General features: G+C 41.3%; 1 protein-coding gene and 1 non-coding gene across 2 annotated transcripts in view; one reads left to right on the top strand and one right to left on the bottom strand.

Annotated features, from left to right (window-relative positions):
* The window catches only part of REST (RE1 silencing transcription factor), a 22,201-nt gene extending 4,864 nt beyond the window's left edge, over nt 1–17,337 (bottom strand). The window contains exons 1-5 of the mRNA XM_059384522.1: nt 17,179–17,337; nt 14,895–15,798; nt 8,209–8,292; nt 38–1,178; nt 1–6 (exon numbers count right to left, since the gene is read on the bottom strand). The exon at nt 1–6 is cut by the window's left edge and continues 4,864 nt beyond it. Of these exons, the coding sequence (XP_059240505.1) occupies nt 1–6; nt 38–1,178; nt 8,209–8,292; nt 14,895–15,798; nt 17,179–17,295 (2,252 nt within the window). The 5' untranslated portion in view covers nt 17,296–17,337. The remainder of the gene's footprint in view (nt 7–37; nt 1,179–8,208; nt 8,293–14,894; nt 15,799–17,178) is intronic.
* Nucleotides 17,338–21,814: 4,477 nt separating this feature from the next.
* LOC132009155 (U5 spliceosomal RNA) lies at nt 21,815–21,928 on the top strand. Its single transcript, XR_009401806.1, has one exon. It is a non-coding gene; the product is annotated as a U5 spliceosomal RNA (small nuclear RNA).
* Nucleotides 21,929–25,537: the final 3,609 nt, after the last annotated feature.

Raw genomic sequence — 25,537 nt, 5'->3', positions numbered from 1 at the left:
AGACCCCTTGGAAGGAGAAGGCGCCATCTGAGAAGACCCCTTGGAAGGAGAAGGCGCCATCTGAGAAGACCCCTTGGAAGGAGAAGGCGTCATCTGAGAAGACCCCTTGGAAGGAGAAGGCATCATCTGAGAAGACCCCTTGGAAGGAGAAGGCGTCATCTGAGAAGACCTCTTGGGAGAAAGGGCCATCTGAGCAGGCCCCCCGGGAGGAGAAGGCTCCATCTGAGCAGGCCCCACAGGGGGAGAAGGCTCCATCTCAATGGGCCCCCCAGATGGAGAAGGCTGCATCTGAGATGGCCCCTTGGAAGAAGAGGCGGCCATCTGAGCAGGCCCCTCGGGAGGAGAAGGCACCATCCGAGCAGGCCCCTTCTGAGCAGCCTTGCTGCTTTTTTTACCTGACTTGTTCTTCAGACTTTTCTTCTTTGTACTTTTCTTCACGGAAGTATTTTGTTTTTTAGTCTCCTCTACTTTGCTATCACCTTTTGGCACTTCCTGACTACTTTTGGATTTGCCTTCTGCCTTCTTCTTCTTTTTTGTCACAGGTTCCTCATCATTAATAGTATCTTTTAAGGAATGGGCTTCAGTTTCCATCCTTCTTTTGCTTTTCTTGGTTTTACAGGTTGTTTCTGAATTATTTCCTGTATGCACATCCATTTCTTTAGTTTCCATTGCTGATTTGCGTGTTCTGGTAGTCACTTGAGTTGAAGCATTACTAAAAGACTTTTTCTCTTTTGAAACATTATCTTTTTTCTCCATTTTTACAGGCTTCTCATTCTTCTTTCCAGCCACATCCCCCTTTATTTTTGTCTGTTCTGTTTCTTTTTTTTCATTGGTAATATTGTTATCAGGCAGATCAGCCTCTCGTTTTTTGGTTTTCTTTAGTTTCACTTTTGAGACATCCATGGTTTTATTAGGACAAGTAGGATGCTTGGATTTGAAGTGATACTGAAGATTACACTTCTTGGAAGCCGCATAGTCGCACGCAGGGCAATTGAACTGCCGTGGATTAACGTGTAGCTCTACATGTTTTTTGAAGTTACTTCTATCTGCTGTTTTGTAGTCACAATGTGGACAGTTAAGAGGTTTGGGCCCATTATGAACCTGTCTTGCATGGCGGGTTACTTCATGTTGATTAGAGGCCACATAACTGCACTGATCACATTTAAACGGCTTCTCACCTAAAGTAAACAAGAGATGTTAGAGAGAACATAGATTAAGACATGAATTCAAGCCATTTATTAAAATATAAGGAACTGGATATGTTGAAACACACACACACAAACTATTCATTGAAAAGACTCAATCATGCACTTTACATTTACCATATTTATTTGTAGATCTTTTCTCTATCCCTTGACAATGACTCTCATACCAAATGGAAGAACAACGATTTCATTTAACCATCATCTTCTAAAACGTCCATCAAGCTAGAGCTCTTAAACACTATAAAGAACAACGATTCATCAAGAAGTACACAACAATTATTGGCAAAGTTGGTTGGGCTATGGATGTGAATTTGGGGGCAAGGGCACTCAAAGAGAAAAAATGTATTTTTTTTTAAAGAAAAGATCATTTTAATTGTTTTATGTTTCATGAAAACAAATGTACAATGGAATAGAATATATAATTCCCACACTTTTTAACTTGCAAGTTATTTATTATTATTTTTTAAATAAACATATAATGTATTATTAGCCCCAGGGGTACAGGTCTGTGAATCGCCAGGTTTATCACTTCACAGCACTCACCATAGCACATACCCTCCCCGTAATTCCCGTACATTTTTAAGATAAATTTTGAGACTTCTAAAGAAATATCTTACACTTCAAACTACACTCTCAGACCTTAGATGTAAAAGTTGTAAAAGTTTTGGGCTTAGGGAACAAGAGGTCTTTTCTTTAAATTTAAACCTTTTGCCTATCTCAGCAGGAATAGAGTCAAACTTCACTCAGTCAAGTCATCCAATGCCAGAATTGCTATTTTAAAGCAAAAATATAGCCAAGCCAGAAACCTTCTCATTTTTCTCTGCCTTCTTTTAACAAATGGGTAAAGAAACAGCATAGGTGAGAAAGGGCATACAAATAGATATGGTATGTAAAATAATTGAACAAAGTCATGATCATTAGAGATCATAGGTACATACAATACCAAAACCACCCCCACCCCCAAATTAAAGATAGAAGATTAACACATTCTACCTGAATACATACCCATCTAGATCACACTCTAGTAAATATTACCAAACGGTATCCATACCCCACTGGTCCAATGGAATGCATAGTAGAAAAATGGAAATTGACATTTATGAAAATTCATCTCTCAAACATTCTCAAATTCGTATCAAATCTAATTTTTTCATAAAGCAAATTTCTCAGACATTAAGCTTTACATGATGAGAAAATGTCTGATGATAAAACCAAACTTACCCAGGTACATCAGATTGGTTAGATTGGTTATGTAGAAACCAAAACTTACCGAGGTACATCAGATTGGTTAGATTGGTTATGTAGCTAGCTGGACAACTCTTTTCCATGTTAGACTACTAACAGAGTCACAACCAGAGGTTTCTACAACATGCTTCATTACTCTTGTCCCCTCCAACGAATTACCTCAGTGGACACAAACATTTGCTTAACATATACAGACACAGAATGAGGAAGAAAATTAGTGGCATAATGGTTAAGAACTTTTTTTTAGAATGAGACTATCTGGGAGATCAAATATGGGCTCTTCTCCAACTCACTTTTGAGAGCCTGAGCAAGGTACTGAAAACTCTCTAAGGCCCAATTTCTGCATCTGTAAAAATACTTTTAAGCTATGACCTATAAATAATTTAATCCATATAAAGCACTTAGCATGGCACAGACTTAGCTTGGCACAGCCAAGCAGTCCATATACACTCCCTATAAATCATCACTTTTGAAAATGGTACTTTTAGTATGGGTAAACAAAAGGCAAGATTCATATGTTTATCCTGCCTTTCCATTTAAACTCTACCTCTGAGTAAACAAGTAGCTGATGAATGAAGTTTATCTCTTTAAGAAAATATTTGTGCTGGGGCACCTGAGTGGCTCAGTGGGTTAAGCCTCTGCCTTTGGCTCAGTTCGTGATCCCAGGGTCCGGGGATCGAGCCCCACATCCAGCTCTCTGATCAGTGGAAAGCCTGCTTCCCACTCCCCCCCACCCCCGCCTCTCTGCCTACTTGTGATCTTTCTCTCTCTCTCCTGTCTAATTAATTAATTAAAAAATATTTGTGCTAATAAAAGAATTGTAATGCCACTGTATAACCCCTAACAAATGAGAGTATTTACATAGCAAGCATCAAAGTGCAAGCCTCCACCTATGAAATGGTCAGAGAATGGGAGTTCATAAAAACCTATTTAAATTTTGATGGCAAAATTTACTTGCTCCATTCATTCCTTCTCAGTTTTATTTTCTTGCCTTTGAGTCGTGCTTGTATTAGATACAGTCATAAAACTGCATAGGTTTTTAGCACCTAATATATTTTTTTTTGCTTTTTATCAATGATTTTAATTCTTTTCCAATTCTAGTATTCATCTACATTTTTCATCTTTATAAACATGTCAGATGTCCACTTTATTCCTCCCAAATTAAATTAATATATAGCAAATTCAAAAGAGGAAAGATTTTATATACTTTACCTATTCTTTTCAAGAAGAATCCAGAAAGAATAACAAAAGGGACTTACTGAAGAGTAATGGGGCATACAATTGATTATTACTTAGCAAAAAAACACGAAGTTCTGATAAAGCAGCATGGGATGACTGTCAAAAACTATCTCATAGAAGAATGTCATAATATTCTTTTTGACAGAAGTCAGACTATCAGTTAGGGGTAGACCATGGGAGTACTAACCAGAAAGGGTGAGGAGGGAATATTTCTGAGGGTATATAAATGTTTCAGGTCTTCCTCTAGGGGGCAGTCAAACAGGAGAAACCATGTGAAGTCCCTGACCTGTCTGCTTCAGACACATGTCTCTGCATTTTCATGTGTGTAAACTGAACCTCAATAGAACACAGTTTAAAAATTTACTCTATACACCTAAAACTAATGTAACATTGTATATACTATACCTCAATAAAAAATACATTTACTGATTGAAAAAGCCCAAACCGCACAGTAAGTTGAATTTGACATGACATACTAAAATGAAAAAAACCACAAAGGCACTGGGAAAAAAACATTCTAGAATTCATTATACCCTCAAACCATAATGTCTTCCAAATAAGCCCAGCCTATTCAAATAGTGCCTCCACAATAATTATCAAATACTTGGTGAAAGAAAAATAAACTTATGGTTGAAAAAAGTATTTTCCATTTTAAGAAGAGTAATAAATGGAGATGGAAGTTGGCAAGTTGATGATCTTCTTTAACAACAGCATCCATTACACTCATTGTGGGAAAATATTCAAGATGAATTCCTATGCTAGCAGAATGGGGAACTAGTCAGTGTGATATATAAAAAAATTATTATTAATAGCAAATACAAACTGGATGTATTTCATCTGGAATGAGATATTTCACCCAGGATGAAATGACAGCATCTCCACTGAGAAAAAGAAAGGGAGAACTGTGGATAATGTCCGCATATCTCAGACTAGCCTGGTGGTGAAGGATACTTTAATACCATTAGGGAGAAACACCAGTAAAATGGAGAACACCACCAATAAGGTTATATTAGTGTGTCAATTTTTCACCTCATCAACATTCTGACCCCTTCCTAATTTGGCCTAAAGAAACCAAACTCTATGGTTGGAAATGCTCTAAGGAAATAACCACTGTAGTTTTGCTTTATAAACCCATCTGTCAGCTAAGCTAAAATGTATCAACTCCACAGAGCCTAATTTCTTCCAAAAATGAGAATGAGCACATACTTTTCCTCTCTTAAATACACTCACATGAACAAGGGAAAAAACAAGGCCCAGGGGACCTTAAAAATCAGACTCCAGACCACAGAGAAGACGCGCAAGATATTCACTCCATGCAACCCATTCAAAAAAAAGACTACCTATCCAATCTGACCTAATTTAGCCTCAGTGTATTTGTGAGGGCTACCAGCAACTTCAATTAAAAGTACTGAAACAGGGACGCCTGGGTGGCTCAGTTGGTTAAGCAGCTGCCTTGGGCTCAGGTCATGATCCCAGCGTCCTGGAATCGAGTCCCACATGGGGCTCCTTGCTCGGCAGGGAGCCTGCTTCTCCCTCTGCCTCTGCCTGCCACTCTGTCTGCCTGTGCTCACTCTCTCTCCCTCTCTCTCTCTGATAAATAAATAAAATCTTAAAAAAAAAAAAAAGTACTGAAACATAGGATCTCCTGGAAATAACTGCACACTCATACACAAAACAAACTAACCATGTTTGTTTCCTGTTTGCAACTCAAACTACTGACACCCAGTAAAAGACATAGCTCTGCTCTCTCCATATGCTGTGGTTCCAATTCCGTTATGCTATAGCTTCTAGAGCCATTTTCTGAGACATAATTTTCTTTTAACGATGTTGATACCTGAAAATGGGAGGGGTGAGGAGTTTAAGGCTAAATCCTAGCTCTTCTGATTTAAAGGAATGACAATTAACCACAGATAAAGCATTTATCCTCTCTATATCTGTGTCCTAATCCATAAACTAGAATTAAATATTTAAGGGGTACTAAGATTAAAGATAACAAATCCCAATTTCTCAGTACCTGGCATGCATGCAACAAATAGTAGCTATTATTGGGGCACCTGGCTGGTTCAGTTGATAGGGCATGTGACTCTTGAGTCACATGGTTGTGAGTTTGAGACCCACACTGGGTGTAGAGATAACTTAGAAAAATAAAATCTTTAAAAACAGTAGCTACTACTCTTGAAAAGAATTTTAAAATACTTGCTGTACTCTAACAGTAGCTACTGAATATCATCTTTTTAATACAGCTAAGAAATTCAAAAGACAACAGTTAGCAAACACAAAATTATTCCAGCAGAAGTTACTGACTAGTCTAAAACACCACAGACACTTAAAGGGTGACAAAAGTATTACCCATTCAATGAGAAAGATACATGTATGTTATCATTCTAATCCAGTAAACCAGCAACACTAATAGTGCGTCAACCAGAGAGGACTTCAAATGAGACACAGAAGTAGAATTCAAGCATTCAGATTTGATTTCTAGTGTACATATAATACAGGGCACAGAGACAGAAGAAAAACCCAGTGACACCATGAGAAAGCAAGTAAGACAAATCCAGAAAGGGGGACATTCTATAGGAAAAACGGCCACATTTCTTCAATCCCTTAGTTTAAGTTTCCCCATTGGTAAAATGGGGACAGCAACTGAACTTATACATTATTGCATAGTTATAAAGGACAAAAATTAGTTAACTCACATAAAACTCTTAAATGTTTTATTTAAGGGCTAGAGCAGAACTATCAATAGAACATGATGCCTACCCTCAAGGAAACCTGAAAGAGCTTCCCAATGACCCTCAGAAAATGAAACCAGGAAGCACCCCTAAGCAATAAACTCAGGTATCTGGTTAAGTGACTCAACTCAATAGCTTAGGAGATTTAGAAAGAACATTCCAGTATATTAACATGACAAGCACTGAGGGTAAAGAAAAGCTAGCCCACATATTATGTGACTTCTTCATAGCTGCTCAAATAAGAATCTGTACTATAATCAAATGTTACTCAATTATTGACTTAAAACAGCAATATCCAATAGAAATAAAATGCAAGCATATATGTAATTTTAAATTTTCTGATAGTCACATTTACAAAGGTAAAGAAAAGGTATAACTAAATTTTACTACTTATTTAACCCAATATAATTAATGTCATGTGAACATGTAATCAAAACTTAAAAAAAGTTTTTTTTAAAGTTATGTTTAAGTCATCTCTACACCCAATGTGGGGCTTGAACTCATGAGCCTGATATCCAGTAACATGCTCCTCCAACTGAACCAGCCAGCCACCCCAAAATAGGTTTTAGGTGCCTTTATTTATATTGTTTGAATTCTGCTATGTATTTTATACATTTCAGTTCAAACTAGCTATATTTCACAAGCTAATAACCATATGTGGCTAGTGGCTACACAAGCAGACTGCACAAATTTCAGGCAATTAATGAACCTAACGGACATGAGTTTACATAGACTTCTGTTAACACCAAGATTCTGACATAGCTTCCCTACAGGGGTATATATTCTAAATTTGGAAGTCGAGTATTCTGTTCAGTTGTGGTGGTTCACCAAGGTTCAAGGGTGAATTATAGCCAAAATGAATTATGCTAAGACCACCTATGCTATTTACTTTTTAACTTTGCCATCTATCTACTTTGATAATGGGGACCAATTCTGGTTAGTGATCACCATTATTCCAGTCATTGGAGTGGACAAATCTCCCACTGCATTTATAGTCCTGCATTTTATCTAGTATAGGTTAATAAACTGAGATCCTGGATTATCTATTATTCTTTAAAGTTTGGCTTCTGTAAATTAGTTCACAGAAGCCCTATCAGCTCTCAAAAAAGGACAAACCCACATTTTAGGACTTGACAAGTGAAGAAGGAATTAGAAACCACACTATGAAATGTGGTGTTATATTGCGTTGGGAGTGGGGGAGAGGGTGAGAAGGTAGGCACTGCTCAAAATGTACGAACCAGTGTTGGTCTATAACAGCATTTCAAGTTTTATTAGTCAGAGAACTTGAAGATCAGGTGGAAATTATAGACCGTCCACCCAAGAACAGTACATGTGCCTTTTATACTCAGTTTCAGAGTTTCACTATAGATTCCTTCTTAAGAACCTAAATTTAGGGGCGCCTGGGTGGCTCAGTGGTTGAAGCCTCTGCCTTCAGCTCAGGTCATGATCCCAGGGCCCTGGGATCGAGCCTCGCATCGGGCTCTCTGCTCAGCGGGGAGCCTGCCTCCTCCTCTCTCTCTCTCAGTCTGTCTGTCTCTCTGCCTACTTGTGAAATGTCTGTCAAATAAATAAAAATCAAAAAAAAAAGAACCTAAATTTAGATAGTGTCACATGAATACAACACTGATTTTTAACTCTGATTTCTAAATTAAAAATAAATCATAAATTGATTTTTAAAATAAACAAATAAATCATTAATAATGACCCAGTTTCAGGTCTGGAAGGATTTTGTTATAATGATGTATGGTTTACTAAAAATCATAGAAGGGTTCCCATTTCTTACCAACCTGAATGAGTACGCATGTGTCTAGTTAGATGAGTCTTCTGAGAACTTGAGTAAGGGCAGAGTTCACATTTATATGGGCGTTCCCCTGAAAGAATAGAAGGGTTAGGGTTTAAATATGATAAAATAAGGTAAATAAAATCCTCACTAACAATAAACACAATATTCAGTACTGAGCATTTTTTGATAAGGATTCTTTTTCCTATTCCTGGCAAAATAGTCCATTTTTTATTATAGATAAGTAAATGATTTAATTCAGAATTCACATAACTACATTTCAGCTTTGCAGACAAAAAAGATCACTGGCTTTCTGAATTCTCATAGCCCTTTTATTTTTCATAGTAATGCTACAAACTCTCGCATTAAATATTAAGAACTGAATAATTACATTGATAAAGTATCAAGGAGCACCCTTAAAAAAAAAAATCAGAATTACCCTTAGGAAAAAATCTACCCAAATTTTCTCATGCTATCACTCAGAAATTTATTTATTTATTTATTTATTGGGATTTTTGTGAAGGGTAAAGCTATCATTTGAAATTGCTGCTTAAAACCAAGAACACGTAAGTGGGGATGCTTAAGCTAAAAATTTCAAGTAGGCAGACAGACATTTCACAGAACAGATCAGTGTTAAGGTAAATCCTGCTCATAAACACATAAGCACTGACAATAACCGAAGATGAGAAGATAAAGATTTTAGTACTAAAGAATTTAAGACTTCAACGGCAGGAAATATATGTTTTTGGGACATGGTTTGTCAAACACTAAACAGATTTTTTAAAAAGCTTCACACACACACACACACACACACACACACACACACACACATACATACACAGGCCTAACAATTTGTAATTTCTTTTCATCTGGTTTTGGCCACAAGATAATAATTACAACCCTGGGCAAGTTTCCTCATTCGAAGTAAAAGCACCTTCACTTACTGGAATTGTGAGAATTTAAATTTAAGATAATACACACAGAACATCTGATATTGTGCCTGGCACATAGTCAAGCCCTCAATAATACCAGTTATTATTTTGTCTATACAGTAAGTTACAGTAACAGATGTGTCTAGTAAAATGGACATGGGAAAGAAAAAAAACAAGTGAAAATAGAGGAATACTGTAATGAGTAGGAAACGTGTTCCTAGTAGCCATACAGCTGTTATTAGCTGGTAGCTATAGGTCAGCTATAAATAAGTCCTATCAATAGAATTCCTACTTCAACCTGGAAGAATTTTAGCTTAAAATATGTTGAAAGTATTTCTATAAACATATATAAATGACGGATAAGCACATGCAAAGATCCTCAATATCTTTACCCATGTGGGGAATGCAAATCAAAACCACAATGAGATGAAGACTTCGCAGCCATGAGGATGGCTATAATCAAAGGACAGATGTTAGAGTATTGGTCTGGGTATGGAAAAATCGGAACACTCATACAATGTGAAACTGTAAAATAGTGCAGCGACTTTGGAAAATAGCTTAGCAGTTCCTCAAATGACTGAACAGTTACCATATGGCTCAGCAATTCCACTCCTAGGTATGAACAGTTGACCCTTGAACAACATGTGTTTGAACTGTTCAGGTCCATTTATGCGTGCTTCCCCCCCCCCCCCCCCAACAAATATAGCACAGTTCTGTAAATTTATTTCCTCTTCTTCTGGATTTTTTTTTTTTAAACATACCTATATCCATTCATTCGTTCACTTATTTATCTGAGAGAAAGAGATATGGAGCAAGGGCAAGACAGAGGGAGAGAATGCCATGCAGACTCCCCCCAGAGTGCCGCCCAGAGACCAGAGAACCTCTATCAAAATCAAGTCAGATGCTTAACCCACTGAGCCACCTAGGCTCCCCGTCATGAATTTTCTTACTAAGATTTTTTTTCAAGCTTACTTTACTCTAAGAATACAGTATATAATACATACAACTCATAAAATGTTTAATTAACTATGGTAAGGCTTCTGGTCAATAGTAGGCTCTTAGTGGTTAAGTTTTGGGGGAGTCAAAAGGTATGTGCAGATTTTCTACTGCCCCTAAATTCTGCAATGTTCAAGGGTCAACTGTACATATCCAAGAGAAATAAAAATTTGTCCACACAAATGTGTGTATGAATGTTCATGGAAGAATTAATTATTCACAACAGCCAAAAAAGGGAAAACAATCCAAATATTCTGATGAATGGATAAACAAAACATGGTATCCCTACAAGAGATTGTCTGGCAGCAAAAGGAAAACAAGTACTGTGCACAGGACATGAATGAACCTTGAAAACATTATGCTAAGTTAAAAAAGGCAGTCACAAAGGACCATATATTATTGTATGATTCTGTTTATCAGAAATGCCTAGAATGGGCCAATCCACATTGTATGATATGTAAAATGCATCGCAATTAAGCTGTCACAAAAAGAAAAGTTAATGGAAGAAATATCAAATACCATTATAGATAAACAAAGGGATCAATTAAGAATAATTTAAATTCTTTGTAAGAGAAAAGATTGCTTCTATCTGTGCAACTACGAAACAGGCATAAATACTCTAGAAAACTTAGTGATTTTTCAGTCACACATAGAGAGAGGCAAAAATGTCATCTTTTAGAATTTGTGAACTGGTGTGTTTGGTTTTTTTTTTAAGATTGTATTTAATTTATTTGAGAGATAGAGAGCGAACAGTGGAGAGGAACAGAGAGGTAAGGGAGATGGTGGCTCTCTGTGAAGCGGAGAACCCGATGAGGGACTCGATCCCTTCTGTGGGATCATGACCAGGGCCAAGAAAGGCTGATCCTCAACCAATTGAGCCATCCAGGCACCCAGAATTTGTGAACTGATTAAAATGATCAAACCCACAAAATTAAAAATCTTTTAATTGAAGACTCAAATGAAAATCCTCAGCCTATCACATATTACTCACAAAAAACCCCTGAACTTTGATTCTTAGTCTTAGTTGTATAGTATGACCTTGGACACATCACTTCAGGGTTTCCTCTCAGTAAACACAGGCTATTATAATTTAGTTCCTCCATAGATTGTTCTGCAGATTAGCAGAGAAGTACTCAACACTGGCCACTCGAAGAACAGAAGAAACCCATTAAGTGAATCTGAAAACTAAGGTACTTAAATGAGAAGTGAGTCTATTATTTATCTCTACTTTTCAGCATTAAATGAATTTATTTTCCTTTAAAAACACAATTTTCAGAACCATGCATTTAACACCAGAGATACCCAGAATTTACATAATTGAAATATTATCCTCCCAATGCATACACTACCAAATTGTTTCAAAATGCTTACCAAAAATTTAAAAAAAACAATTCACAAAGATAACATTAGGAAGAAAAAAAATCTTCTCAATAAAGTTCAACACTAAAATTTGTGGGGGAAGGGCAAGACACTAAAATGTGAAATGAGATACATAAAACCAATGTTACCTTACTGAGAAAATATCAACTTTAAATTAATGGGAAGAAAAATTTATTGATGGTACAGTTAAGCATATAAAATACATCCATTAAAAATTAGTCAACTAAACTGCAGTTAAAATAAACTACTATATAAAAAACATTATAAATGGCCAAGAGTTCTTGGTTTTCTTTCCCCCCTGCTATTTTTTTTTTAAGACTTAATTATTTTAAGAGAATAAGAGCATGTGCCCCTGCAAGCAGGGGTAGAGGTAGAAGGAAAGGAAGAGAGGCAGACTCCCCCTTCGAGCACAAAGGATTCATGCAGGGCTCCATCCCAGGACCCTGAAATACTACCTGAGCCAAAATTTAAGAGTTAAGTCAGAGGTTTAAGCAACTGAGCCACCCAGGCACTCCAAGAGTTCTTGTTTTAAAAAACAAACAAACAAAACAAAAAATGCTTTACATTAAAAAATTGGAATACCAACCCCCCCCCCCCACAAAACTGGAAATACACACAAAATACTAAAAGAAACCTTTTCCAGTTCTTTCCGTTTTCTTTTTGGTTCTAGAAATATTCTTAAAATTTGACAAATTTAGATTTACAGTTGAAAACATTTTTAGCTTTTATGGGAAACATGAATTATCAAAATATAACTGACAAAATCAAAATGTATTAAGACAAAAGCACTGGGGTACTAATCAGAATATTCTCTATATTGACTTGCATGGTGGGTAGGAGTACATGTATGTATTTGTTCAAAATCATCAATTATACTTCAATCAAAACAATTCATCAAAGTGTACAGATAAAAGTCAGGCCATGGCTACTACCTGAAAGCTCTACAGATCACAGCCAATCCAAATTAAGCCCCAATGTTTTAAAAAAACTGTTAAATGAATATGAAGTAATTATGGCTGAAGTATATAGAATAGCTAAGACTTATTTTAAGATATTGTACATGAGGGACGCCTGGGTGGCTCAGTTGGTTAAGCAGTGCCTTCGGCTCAGGTCATGATCCCAGCGTCCTGGGTTCGAGTCCCGCATCGGGCTCCTTGCTCCGCAGGGAGCCTGCTTCTCCCTCTGACTCTGCCTTCCACTCTGTCTGCCTGTGCTCGTGCTCGCTCACTCTCTGACAAATAAATAAATAAAATCTTAAAAAAAAAAAAAAAAAATTTAAAAAAAAAAAAAAAAAACAAACTTTCCCTTTAAAAAAAAAAAAAAAAAAGATATTGTACATGAGGTTTTGTCTGTTTAATTCAAACTATTAAGTGATTAATGGGATAGGATTTCCAAGTAACTCTGACTTCCTATGCCATGTAATTTTTAAATATTTGAACTTCTAGACTTTGGAAACTAAAATGGTTTTAAAACATGTTGACAGTCACAGGTTCTAACAAATTCCAAAGGATCTCCAAACATTTTTACTTGACTAGGTTTTAAGGCCATACACGTAATACTGGAGCATTCTCCTGGAGCTTAGAATCTTGCCACAGACAACCCCCCCGCCCCGCCTTTTTTAAAGTTTTTTTTTTTTTTTTTTTTTTTAAAGATTTTATTTATTTATTTGACAGACAGAGATCACAAGTAGGCAGAGAGGCAGGCAGAGAGAGAGAGGGAAGCAGGCTCCCCGCTGAGCAGAGAGCCCGATGCGGGACTCGATCCCAGGACCCTGGGATCATGACCTGAGCCGAAGGCAGCGGCTTAACCCACTGAGCCACCCAGGCGCCCTTTTTTAAAGTTTATTTGCGAGGAAGAACGCATCCCATGTGGGGGAAACAAGCCAACTCCACCCAAACAGAGCTTGATCCCACCACGAGAGATTATGACCTGAGCTAAATATCAAGAGTCAGGCGCTCAAATGACTGAGCCATCCAAGTGCCCTCACATCTTTCTTGTGACTGAATTTCATCTGCAAGTTTTACTGTTTAAGTCTACCACAATTCAGTAAAGCACTACTGATTCCCCTCCTCACTGTGCCCTACTTTACCTGTGGGGTTCAGTCCAGTGATAACTCCTGCAAAACGGATCTGATGCAAACAGCATCCTAAAACCCCTTTTTACTTGTGATCCAGATCACTATACTAGATTACCCTATCCGATTTTGTTCAGACCGCTAATCAGCACTAATCAGTCCTCAAAGGTACCAATTCTTAGCAGAAAAATGTGAGAAAACTACCAGGAAGTTGCAAACATTTCCTTAAAAAATGAGACTCTTTGGGGCACCTGGCTGGCTCAGTCAGTGGCACATGCATCGCTGCCATGATGGTCTTTCAGGGTGCTGAGGAGAAATGGGGGAGTAACCACGAACAGACAGGGTTTCGTTTTGGTTGAAGATGTCCTAAAAATGGACTGTGGTGATAGTTACACACCTCTGTGAATATACTAAAACCAGGGAATTTTAACTTTAAATGGATGAATTCTGCAGTAGTGGACTGTATCTCAACAGAACTGGTATTTACCAAAAAAATTGCCAAATGTGGTAAAATATCATTAACTAATGAGTACAGGTAACGAGTAGTACATGTTGGTATTTTGAGATGTTTGAAATTTTTCGTATTTTTAATGTTGTTCCATTTTTTTTTTTGATAGAGTAACTTACAAACTAGAAAGGTTCTCTTACCTGTATGAGTTTAAACATGCTGAAAGACATTGTTTTTTACCTGCAAAATAGCTTCATTTTTCACGTGTGTTTGCTTTCTCAGGAAAATGATTTCAAGTGTGGTAAGCCCACCAGTTTTTTAAAAACTAACTTTTCACATTTCTAGGTTTTGCAGACAAGGTTAAGTTGTTCCACTCAGGAACTCAATACCAAGATAATTTATCTTAAAAGTTTATGGCTTCTGTGAAATGGATCTATGCAAGGGTTAATCACTGAGTTTTCCTTTTTGTCTAAGTCCTCAATTGCTTTAAGAAACTATGCTGCATCTTAGATGTATTCACTACTAACTAAACACATCTTCTAAAAAAAAAAATAGTCCAATTTAATTAAATGATCTACTTCAAGTTGTCAAAATAGAAATTTTAACAAGAACATGGATAATATCTGTCTTAGTCATTCTGTGAAGTAAGTGTTCTTCACTTATCCTCAATCCCGAAGTTATTATCGCCATGGAGAGAGAAACTAAAGCACAGAGATTAAGTTGACTTATTCAAGGTCACAAAGACAGCAAATAATGGGACCAGAACTTGACCCCAGAATCCCTTCTTCAGTGCTACTTTAACAGCCTACTGAATTTTAACTATCAAAAGTGAACTGAACTTATGGACTACAGGGTACTCTTACCTGTATGAGTTCGAACATGTTGAACGTAATTATTTTTTCTATCTGAAAAATAGTTGCATTTTCCACATGTGTATACTTTCCTTGGAAAATGGTTTCTTAAGTGTTTCCTCCAGTGATATTCGCTTACTGTGGTATACGTGCAAATGATGCACTTGTAGACTCGCTCATTATCCCCAGCTCTGGTGTGGTGTTTCAGGTGAGCAGTATAGTGATCATACCGATTGGTATTATAGCCACAGCGGTCGCAGCGAATGGGGCCCTTGGAGAAATCTCCCTCCTCTGCAGTGGAAGACCCAGATTCTCTGGCTTTTGCTTGCTTCTCAGCACTTTCTTCCACGAAAAATTTCTTGGCACTATGAACTCTGATATGATGCACAAACTGCTCTTCAGATTCGGCTTCATACTGGCATGGCTTACAGCGAAAAGGTTTGCTCTTCAAGTTCTTGCATTTGTCCTCCGCTCCAGGGGTTTCGGGGGGAAGATCTTTATTTGAGCTGTAAATTTCTGGGGCAGCTGATACCTCAAACACAGGCTGTGGTTCTACAACACTGAGTTCCAAACTTTCCAGTTCCATGTTTTCCAATCCACTGGGTTCACCTTTGATTTCAGCAGACTCCTCAAGTCCTTCTCCATCACTATCTGAAAAATTGTTATCTCCGACAGGCATCAATTCTGCCATCTGTCTTTCTTCACCAACCAGGTAATCACAGCAGCTGCCATTCACTTCCCCAGTTAAGGCCACATTTGCCAACATGATAAGCTGAGGCGCAGCCAACTCAGCTTTGGAGAGGTCATGCAAGTCATACATGTCGTTAGGCAAGGCCATGCCAATGTTGCCACTGCCCGTGAACAGCCCTCCTCCTCCAGAAGACTGCCCCATTACCTGGGTGGCCATGACTGTATTCTGAATTCAAAATAAGACAAAAAAGTACAAAACCAGTTTAAACACAACATCCAAAACATTGCTCCAATACTTCAGTAACTTAATAAAAGGTATTTATCAAAAATAATCTTTCAATACAATGAGCTTTGTTAATCACTAAAATTAAAGCTTTGAAGTATTTTTGTACTACCAAATTTTCCTTATTGCAATCACCAAAAAAATCTCTATTATCCCTACAAAAATGTCTATCAATTGTCTGACATAACTCATCCATCAACTAGGCCTACCACTGGCATGTCTTCTCTCAAGCACTTTCAATTTTTCTGGTGAAAAAATAACTTCATTTTTATGTTAATTAAAATTATTTTTCAATTCAATACATGAATAGTAAACTGCTGTCCTCTCAATTCCCCCTTTCCACAGTTTACTAGTCAGAAAAGGGAGAACCCCCCAAAACTATACTGTTCATTTGTTAAGTACAAACCTATCTGGACAGTAGAAGCCTGTAGTAACTGGTCAACTGAACTGAATTTCATATAAACTCAACTAACTCCAGAAAAATAAACCACTGTGAAAAAGTACCACTTAAGTTTATTTTAATAACTAGACCCGTTTTAAAGAAAAAGAAAAAGCAGAACTTTTTTCCGTGTTTGTTTTTTTTTTTAAAAAGGAAGCTCCGTGTATTCAAAACTTCACAAATTAAAGAAACTTTCAAACCCTCTAATAACCGTACCACTCAACCCGACCATCAGCAACTTTCTTGCATTGTGCTTGACTTGGCCTACTTGCTTAGGGGAAGCCATTACAAGATCACCTTCTTGAAAACATGTTGGGCTTTTAAAGTCGCCTTAACCACGTCACTTTCCAATCTAGAAGGTGCTATTCTCCAACTGAGTGCTGTCTTGCAAATTAGAAGAAGCAAAGTAAGTGGCAAGCACTCAAAAAATCGAATCGAACTCCAAACCCCAAAAGCAGTCCGTTTCACCCAGGTGCATTAAACACAAACCGACCGAGTTATAATGTACCAAAACTTGGAATCAAATGCCATCACAGAAAACAAACTGAGGGCCAGAGCAGTCCCAGGGCTTAACAGCCCAGGCTACTCGGCAATTTATCCAAACATCGACTTTTCTAATACCGCCCCCCCCCAACCCTAACTACCGTCCCTAAAGGAATTTTCACGTTTGTCAGGAAGGCCGTCTAAGCACAGCCCGAAAACCCAACGTGTTGCACGAATTCCTATGTGCGGCTGCCACCAGCGCCTGCCTCGGCGGCGGCATTCCTGACTGAAATAGGCATTCGGCCATTTTCTCAAAATACCAAACACAAAGCAGCTCTTTGCAAACTCGGGCGCTCTCGCTTCCTCTCGGCTGGGCCCGCTCACTGCACACATTTACACACCAACTCGCGGGAGTTGCCCCAACACTCGTCCCGAAGCTTCTCCTGAGTTCCCCAACACTGAGAAAAGCAAGGTGGGCAAAGTCGGGGCGCCGTTGGGCCAGACCAAGTCTTCCCCATTCAGGGCTGCCCCCTCCCCGGCCCGCGGGCCCGAGTCCGGGAAGAGGAAGGAAAGTTACCGCGTTGCCGGCGTCCTAGCTCCTCTCACCGCCCCTGGGCTCACCCTCCGCAGAGGGCCCCGGAGGCTCCGCGGGCGCCCTCCCGAGGCGTCGGGCCCCTAGCGCCGGAGGGGGCCCCCACGCGCGCTGGCCGCCTCCCCCGCGCCCCGGAAGTTTGCGAACTCACTCCCCCACCGCGCCCCGCGGGACGCGCGCCCCGGCCCCGCCAGCTCGGGCGCCGAGGTGGTCGGGTGCGGAGGGCCGAGGCGGCGGGGCGGCCCGAGAGCAGAAATCGCTGTCCAGCCCCATTGGCGGAACCGCCCGGGCCGCGGGGCTGACTCAACCCGCCCGGCCGCACTCAACGGCGCCTTCCGGCGAAAGGGAGAGGCCGGAGAGGGAGGGGGACGCGAGGGCCGCGGGCCGACGAGGGGCTGCGGCGGGACCTGGGAGCAGGAGGACGGGGAAGAAGTTTCAGGACCAGCGCCACAAGCAGCTCCGCTCCTCAGGACTGACTCGAAGGACGCTCGGGCCCGTGCGGAGGCGACGGCCCAGCCTCGACTGGGGAGGGGGTCCTGGCTCCACACCGCTCCCCAAGGACGCCCCCGGCCCAGCCCCCGGGCCGCGCCGGTGTAACCCGATCCCGCTCGGCCGCCCGCCCCCGCCCCGCGCTGCGGCCGCCGCCGGAGCCACAGTATCTGCAAATCAGCCCTGGACAGCGCCTCGCTCCGCGTCCTTCCGCGCCCTCCCCCTGCCACTGCCGCCGCCGCCGCCGCCGCCCGGCCGGCCCTCCCCCACCCCGACCGAGCCCCCAGCCCTGAGCCGCGCTTACCGGCCTTCCTAGGCGACGAGGGGCGGGAGACCCGGCGCCGCCGCTCCTTCTCCGACTACTTTTCTTTGTTGCTGGAGTTTCGGGGGGAGGGGTGGGGGAGGATGGAAAAGTTGGGCGCTGGGGACGTCGAGGCCCGCAAAGGCCCAGGAGTGGGACTGCAGAGAATGCTCAGGCCGCCGGCTCTCGCTCTGCCGTCCCGGCCACCGCCGCCGCCGCCGCCGCCGGGGTCTGTGGCCCGGGGCCTCGGCGGCGCTTGTTCTGCTGCTGCGCCGCGAGCTCGCGGGAGCCGCACATTCCAGCACAGGAGGCTGCGCCGCGCACCCAGCCCGCGCCGCCGCCGCCGCCGCCGCCGCCCGCGGGACACGCCCCCTCCACCGCCCGCGCGCGCCCGCGGGACACGCCCACCCCGCCGCCCGCGCGCGTGGCCGCCCGGCGCGCCCCGCCCCTTGGCGAAGGGGGTTGCTCTGGGCCCTGGCTGGGCTGTGGGCGCGCCTACCGGGAGCCGCACCTAATCCGCCCGGCCCCTCACTCCTGCCCTTACGTCAAAAAAGAGGCGAGCCCCGGTCCCTTTTTCGATTTCTTCATAAACAAACGACAGAAAAGTTGCCCCTAGCCCTGGCGTGCAGGGATGAGAATAGATCTGTTAAAAGAAAAATCTGCAGGCTTTGACCGTTCTCTTTAGAACCACTGTCTAAAGCGTTTCGAGTGTAAAGCTCTCGAAAATACCCTTTAGAATCTCTTGAAATCTCCACCCATAGCCACCCTTAACTAATTAAACGTTAAGCTCACGCGGTAAAAACGCATCCCAAATTTTAAACAATAAGCGAAGAAAATGCAGCCAGTTTCTGAGTTGTGAGAAGAAAATGTCTCGGTCAGATCACGGACTCAAAACAGAACTGAGGGGACAAGTCCATAGACCTGGCCAGTAGCAGGTCATTCCTGAGCCTTCAAAACACGATTTCAGCGGAGCAATTATCCTCAGATTACAAGGACAGTAAAGCAGAGGGTGAGGACATGGAGGCTGCCTGGTCACCACGTGTGGGAGAGGAACCTGGCTTCCCTGTTTATAGAGTGGCGCAACCTAAAAGAGAAAGAGAAAGAACTACTCTCATGTACCCCTTACCTTCTGTCTACAACAAATGCCTTCTTAGTTTGCCTTTGAACCCTAAATCATCATGCCCGTCCTCAAAAATTTATTAGCTTCCTTAAACCCCTTAGTTTGGCATTCAAGGCCCTGACCAACCTGATCTAGATACATTGGACTATCACTAGGATTAAAATAGAGGTAGCAGCAAGTGTTATGGGGGTTCAGAGTAGGGAGATGATCTTTAGCTACCAGAATCTAGATAACTTCTCACACTACAGCATGACCCAATCGTCCCTTACAGAATTAGGTGGAAAGTAGCAGAAGGAACATTTTACACAGTGAAAACAGTGTGCTCAAAAAACCATCAGCTGAGACTCGCCTAACTCTTCTCCAGCTCCCCCAGTTCCTTCTCTTTAAAGTTCCTTCACTGGTTTCTCTTACAACACAGCTTCCACACTCTTCAGTTTCCTAGTCTACACCACCATTAGGCTGTAGACTATATATTAGAACAGTATATTATTAATTAATGCAGCTTGTCCCCCTGTATTAGAACAGTATATTATTAATTAATGCAGCTTCAGATGCAAGATGGAATAAAGGCCCTAAGGGCTTAATCACCAAGGGTCCAGTTACTTACTATTGAATGCAAGCACTCCCCCGTGAATCAAACTTGAGAGCTATTCATTTTCTTTTTTTTTTTTTTAAAGATTTTATTTATTTATTTGACAGAGGGAGATCACAAGTAGGCAGAGAGGCAGGCAGAGAGAGAGAGGAGGAAGCAGGCTCCCCGATGAGCAGAGAGCCCGATGCGGAACTCGATCCCAGGACCCTGAGACCATGACCTGAGCCGAAGGCAGCGGCTTAACCCACTGAGCCACCCAGGCGCCCCGAGAGCTATTCATTTTCATTGAGCCAAAGAGAAAGAAATGAAGAAATGGAAGGAGGGAGGGAGGGAGAAAGAGAGGAGAGGAAGAGAGCGAGGGAAAGTAAGAAGGAAGGAAGGAAAGAAGGGAAGCGGGGAAGGAAAGAAAGAGGGAAAGGAATGAGAGAAAAGAAGGGAAGGAAGAAAGAGAAAGAGAAAGAGGAAAGAAAGGACAAGAAAGAAAGAGCTGTTTTAGCCTGCTACAAATTTGTCTACATTTATTCTTTTTTTACTTTTTTTACATTTTTTTCTTTTTAACTAAAATCTAATCTGAGTTGCATGGCCTTTTTAGATGCTGTAGCTCAGGGAACAATTCTGGCCTCTGTCAAAGCCCTCAAAGGCATAAATTATTTTCCTTCTCTTTTTTTATATCCAAAAAGGCAAAAATGAAATATCTCTTCTTACACTTACTAGATACATGTCCTTCATTTCCTCAGTCTGACTGCTTGCTGGAAATGTTTTATTAATTGCAAATTTATTCCCACATATTGTGATGCAAAAAGAAGAATGGCAAATTGGCAGCTGCATTCATTTAAAATTAGCAGAGGCCCTTGTTCAAGAGATGGCATATTCAGAGTGACCTAAATTATCATGACATGAAGGGCACAGGTCAAATTCAAGGCCAAGTTACAAATCAATAGAAAATTTCCTTGGGGGGAAGCTAGTGCTATGAACTTGAATTCTTAATTGTTTTTCAAGAGACAGTATTAATTTGCTGCATCCAAAATTTAAGATCTTCTGCAAGATAAAGACTTTGACATGTGAATGAGTTCTAGTTTTCTTATTTTGAGAATATGGATTCTTTCCTATATATTTAATTCATCAATTTTTCAATTTTAATTATCATATGTTCTTAATAACATTTTCTCTGGAGATTTACTTCAAAAGTTTGATATGTTTTTGTGCTTTCATATGCTTTTTATTCCTATCCATGGTTTATTTTTTTTTTTTCCTCTAGAACAGATCTTAGCTTGGCTGAACCCACATGAATGCCATACTGAAGTTCAATTATCTGCTCTACATGTTACATAAACTCAAGGTTTGTGACTGAAATTGGGGTACAACTTCTCCAATATGATGTTAAAAGATTTTGCTTCCACTCTTTTGCTGTCACCAACCAAAGGGAGACATTGGTGTGTCAAGGACTAACATTTTGGGTGTTTCTCCCACTGTCTGCATTTTCAGTTGTACCTGTCACTATTCACACTTCTGGGAATCTCTTCCCCATGTAATTGATCCTACAGGGACTGAACCCTGGCTCTGAAGTTTGTGCTCTGTGAGTTAGCCCAATTTCTATTTTGCATTTAGTTCAAGTGGACTTAAAAGACAACACTGCACTAGCTTCTCTATAATTTTATTCCGAAACTTTAAAAAAAAAATTTTTATTTATTTTATTTTTCAGAGAGAGATAGAGCGCGTGCAAGCGCACAAGCAAGCAGAGTGGCAGGCAGAGGCAGAGAGAGAAGCAGGCTCCCTGCCGAGCAAGGAGCCCAATGCGGAACTCAATCCTAGGACCCTGGGATCATGACCTGAGCCAAAGGCAGTGGCTCAACTGACTGAGCCACCGAGGCCTCCCTATTCTGAAACTTTTAGTGAGAGTTAAAAAAAAAAGGGGGGGAGGGTTGTGACAGAAAAAACACTGGATACTCTGATTTCTCTTCAGATCATATAAATGTTTTGCTTTTTACTAAAGATTTCTGTAGAAAGGGATGACTGAGTCTTAAGCCAATTTTGGGGGTCCTTGTTTCATCAAGTTCACACAAAAAAAAAGAGAGAGAGAGAGAGAGGGATTGAGGAAGGCAGGAAGGCAAAAGAGAAAAGAAAAGAAAGGAGTGAGTGAGCACATGCCTGGGTGGCTCAGTGGGTTAAGCCTCTGCCTTCGGCTCAGGTCATGATCCCAGGGTCCTAGGATTGAGCCCCACATCAGGCTCTCTGCTCAGCAGGGAGCCAGCTTCCCCGCCCCCCCCCACCTGCTTCTCTGCCTGATCTCTGTCTCTCAAATAAATAAATAAAATCTTAAAAAAAAAAAAAAAAAGTGAGTGAGCACAGGTCAGGTAGGCTAGAGAACTATTTTTCCTTCTCTCTACCTCTTTAATAAATCACTTCTCTTGAGTTTTCCCTGTAAAATGAAGAGGTTGAACTGTGATGTCTAAAATTCTCAGCATCAGGGGACCTGGGTGGCTCAGTGGGTTAAGCCTCTGCCTTCAGCTCAGGTCATGATCCCAGGATCCTGGGATTGAGCCCCACATCGGGCTCTCTGCTCAGCGGGGAGCCTACCTCCCATCCCCCCCCCCTGTCTCTCTGCCTACTTGTGATCTCTGTCTGTCAAATAAATAAATAATCTTTAAAAAAAAAAAAATTCTCAGAAGCCTAGGGTGCTTTTTGTTCTGTTTGAAATTTCAAATCATGTGCAGTTTTTCCTAGAACAATTATATACATCTTAAGTTCAATGTACAAGTATCCCTGGTTTCTTCTCTATGGTTCTCTTTTGCCCTCTCTGGAAACCCACCAGTAGCCTTGAGCCATACTGGGTTGAAGACTGGTGTTGTCTGAAGCCAGGGATCTGAGGCCTGGTCTAGCTCTATCCAATGCGGGATCATCTATCTATCCTAGCTTCCAGCAGGACCCTGACCTTGTGTTCTGGTTCTGACAGCTGGAACGCAATGTCTAATCCACTACAGTATCTGCAGCTTGAGGCACAGAGATGCCCCCTAAATGCTGAGAGAAGGAAGGGAGGTGAACAAGGGAACTCCAGAATGAGCTGGGCTCCCTCCTGCCCACTCCCAGAGCCCAGAACATTCTCTGAACTACTCTCCCCTTGTTCCTCTTCCCTTCAGCACCACTGGCCTCCTTGAAGCCCAGTTGTGGTTCCTTGTTCTGCTTGCCGTTCCTCTTCGGAAACACTCTCCAGTCGCCTCTATCCATGCTGCTCGTTCCTGCCCCTCCTGATTCAGATGTCATCTTCCCATTTACCAAGTTTTTAGAATTACAGTTTCCTCCCCTTTGCATCCAATCCTGCTGTCCTTCCTGCTGTTTTTCTTATTAGCATTTATCACTAACTAGCATGCTTGCTAGGCATTTTATTTGCCTTATTTATTTTCTTTCCTTACTAGAACTTAAGCTGCAGAAGAGAAATTGTTCTTTATCTCCAGTGCCTATAACACAGTCCTTGTTCAACAAGAGTTTGTGAAATGAATGGTTGGGGGATCTCAGCTTGGTTTCGGCAGTCTTTCAAAGCGAGGACACCCCTTACGTATATCAGTACCTCCAATTCAGTACCCATCACAGACCTCCCTCATGCTAAATGCTAGCCTGCCTCTCTGACTCTCCCCTAAAATATTCCCTTCTCAATAATTAATTATTTGTTGAAGGACTAAAGATATGCCCCTGGACCCCTGGGCCCTGTGGTCTGCCTTTTTGTTGCAAATCTCCCTCTCACCTCCTCTGCGTATTGTGTTCTAGCCCACCGCTGGTTTCACACAGCAGTCTCTAGTTGGATTTTTCTCTGGTGCCCCTATCTGTTGCCCTTCCCCGCATTCTATCTCTTTACTCCGGCCCTTGTCATTGTTCTTCCTCCCAGAATTCTCCAAAAATCTCACAACTGAAAGCGATCTTAGGGATCCAAGCTCTTATTTTTTTTTTTTAAAGATTTATTTATTTATTTGACAGAGAGAGATCACAAGCAGGCAGAGAGGCAGGCAGAGAGAGAGAGGAGGAAGCAGGCTCCCTGTTGAGCAGAGAGCCCGATGCGGGACTCGATCCCAGGACCCTGAGATCATGACCCGAGCCGAAGGCAGTGGCTTAACCCACTGAGCCACCCAGGCACCCTCAAGCTCTTATTTTATAGATGAAAGAAGATAGGCCTGCAAGTATGTGGCTTGTGCAGGTCTGCACTCAAGTTAGGGTACAGCTGAAATGAGGGTCCAGAGGCTCAGATTTCCAGCCAGTCTAGTGCTCTTTCCACATCTCTCAAAATCTCCAGTCTTCCCAAAATATAACCAGAAAATATATATCCAGAAAATATAAGATTCTTCATATTAAAATAGGCTTAAACAGGAAGGCTAGGGAAGCCCTTATGGTATTCGATTGCATTTAAAAAACTCCAGCCCCCGGGCAGCTGGGTGCTGCAGTTAGTTAAACCATTTGACTCTTGGTTTCAGCTCAGGTTCTGACCTCAGGGTCTTGAGATCAAGCCCCACGGCAGGCTTCAAGCTCAGTGTGGAGTCTGCTTAACACACTCTCTCCCTCTCCATCTATACCTCCCACCACCTCCCTCTCTCAAAATAAGTAAGTAAATCTTCAAAGCACTCATGACCCAATATTGACATTTGAACCTACAAAACTCACTATCAGTTTAGGGGAAAAGCGACTTACCTTAAAAGACAGCTTCTGGCTGCCTTTTCCTTCCTCCCACAGAGAAGCAAAAAGCTCCCAATCTATGCTCCCGAAATGCCATGAAGAAAGTATACTCGTACCTCTTTTCTCTCCTGTGTCTTTCTCACCTGTGAGAACCTGGAGATAAGGAACTCAATATGATAATATTCCCTCCCCAAGTCCGCAAAATCAAACATCTGACAGAGTATATCAACCTAGCCAAAGCTAAAACCAGGCACTGGTTTTATCAATAAATGTTTCTTAGATGAGTAAAACTGTCCCTTTTCCTTATTTGTCTTCAGATAATCACCTAAACATATGAAAATGGCTAAAAATAAAAGAGCTGGCAATGTTAAGTATTGAGAAGAAGGATAAGCAAATGAAATTCTCATATATTACTGGTGGAAATGCACATTGGAATCGGTCTCTGTAGTTTCCTATAGAGACATTTAGCATATAATCCAGGTATCCTATTGTTAAAAAGAAAACCACAGGACCAAAATGGCATCACTTAAGCCAAGTTTCATCCTCCCCCATAAATGAAGTCTTAACTGGTCAGTCAGGAATTTTCTGATCAACATCAATGAGGTAATCTGTCACGTGGGCCCTCTTCATCCACTCCCCCCTTCCAAAAAAAGATGAGGTAATCTGCATGATAAGATTCCCGCTCTTTCCCCTAAGGGAAGGTGATCTTATCTGAAACAACCTTTTCTTTCCTTTTGCTAATAACTTCCTTGCCTCACCCTTCTTCCTATAAAAACATTCCATTTTTGTACACCTCCTCAGAGTGTCCCCTCTACCTGCTGGGGGTGGGGGGATGGTGCCCAATTCAAGAATTGATAAATAAAGCCAGTTAGATTTTCAAGTTCACTTGATTTTGTTTAACAGTACTAATTCGAGAGAACTGAAAACACATGCCATCCTTGCAAAGACCCTGTAGGAAAGTGTTCAAAAACTGGGAACAACCCAGAAGTCCAACTGGTAAATGAATA

This window comes from Mustela nigripes, chromosome 1 (assembly GCF_022355385.1).
Source record: "Mustela nigripes isolate SB6536 chromosome 1, MUSNIG.SB6536, whole genome shotgun sequence".
Lineage (NCBI taxonomy): Eukaryota > Metazoa > Chordata > Mammalia > Carnivora > Mustelidae > Mustela > Mustela nigripes.
The sequence above is the reverse complement of the archived record's forward strand: the minus strand, read 5'-3'. Positions and strand labels throughout refer to the sequence as shown.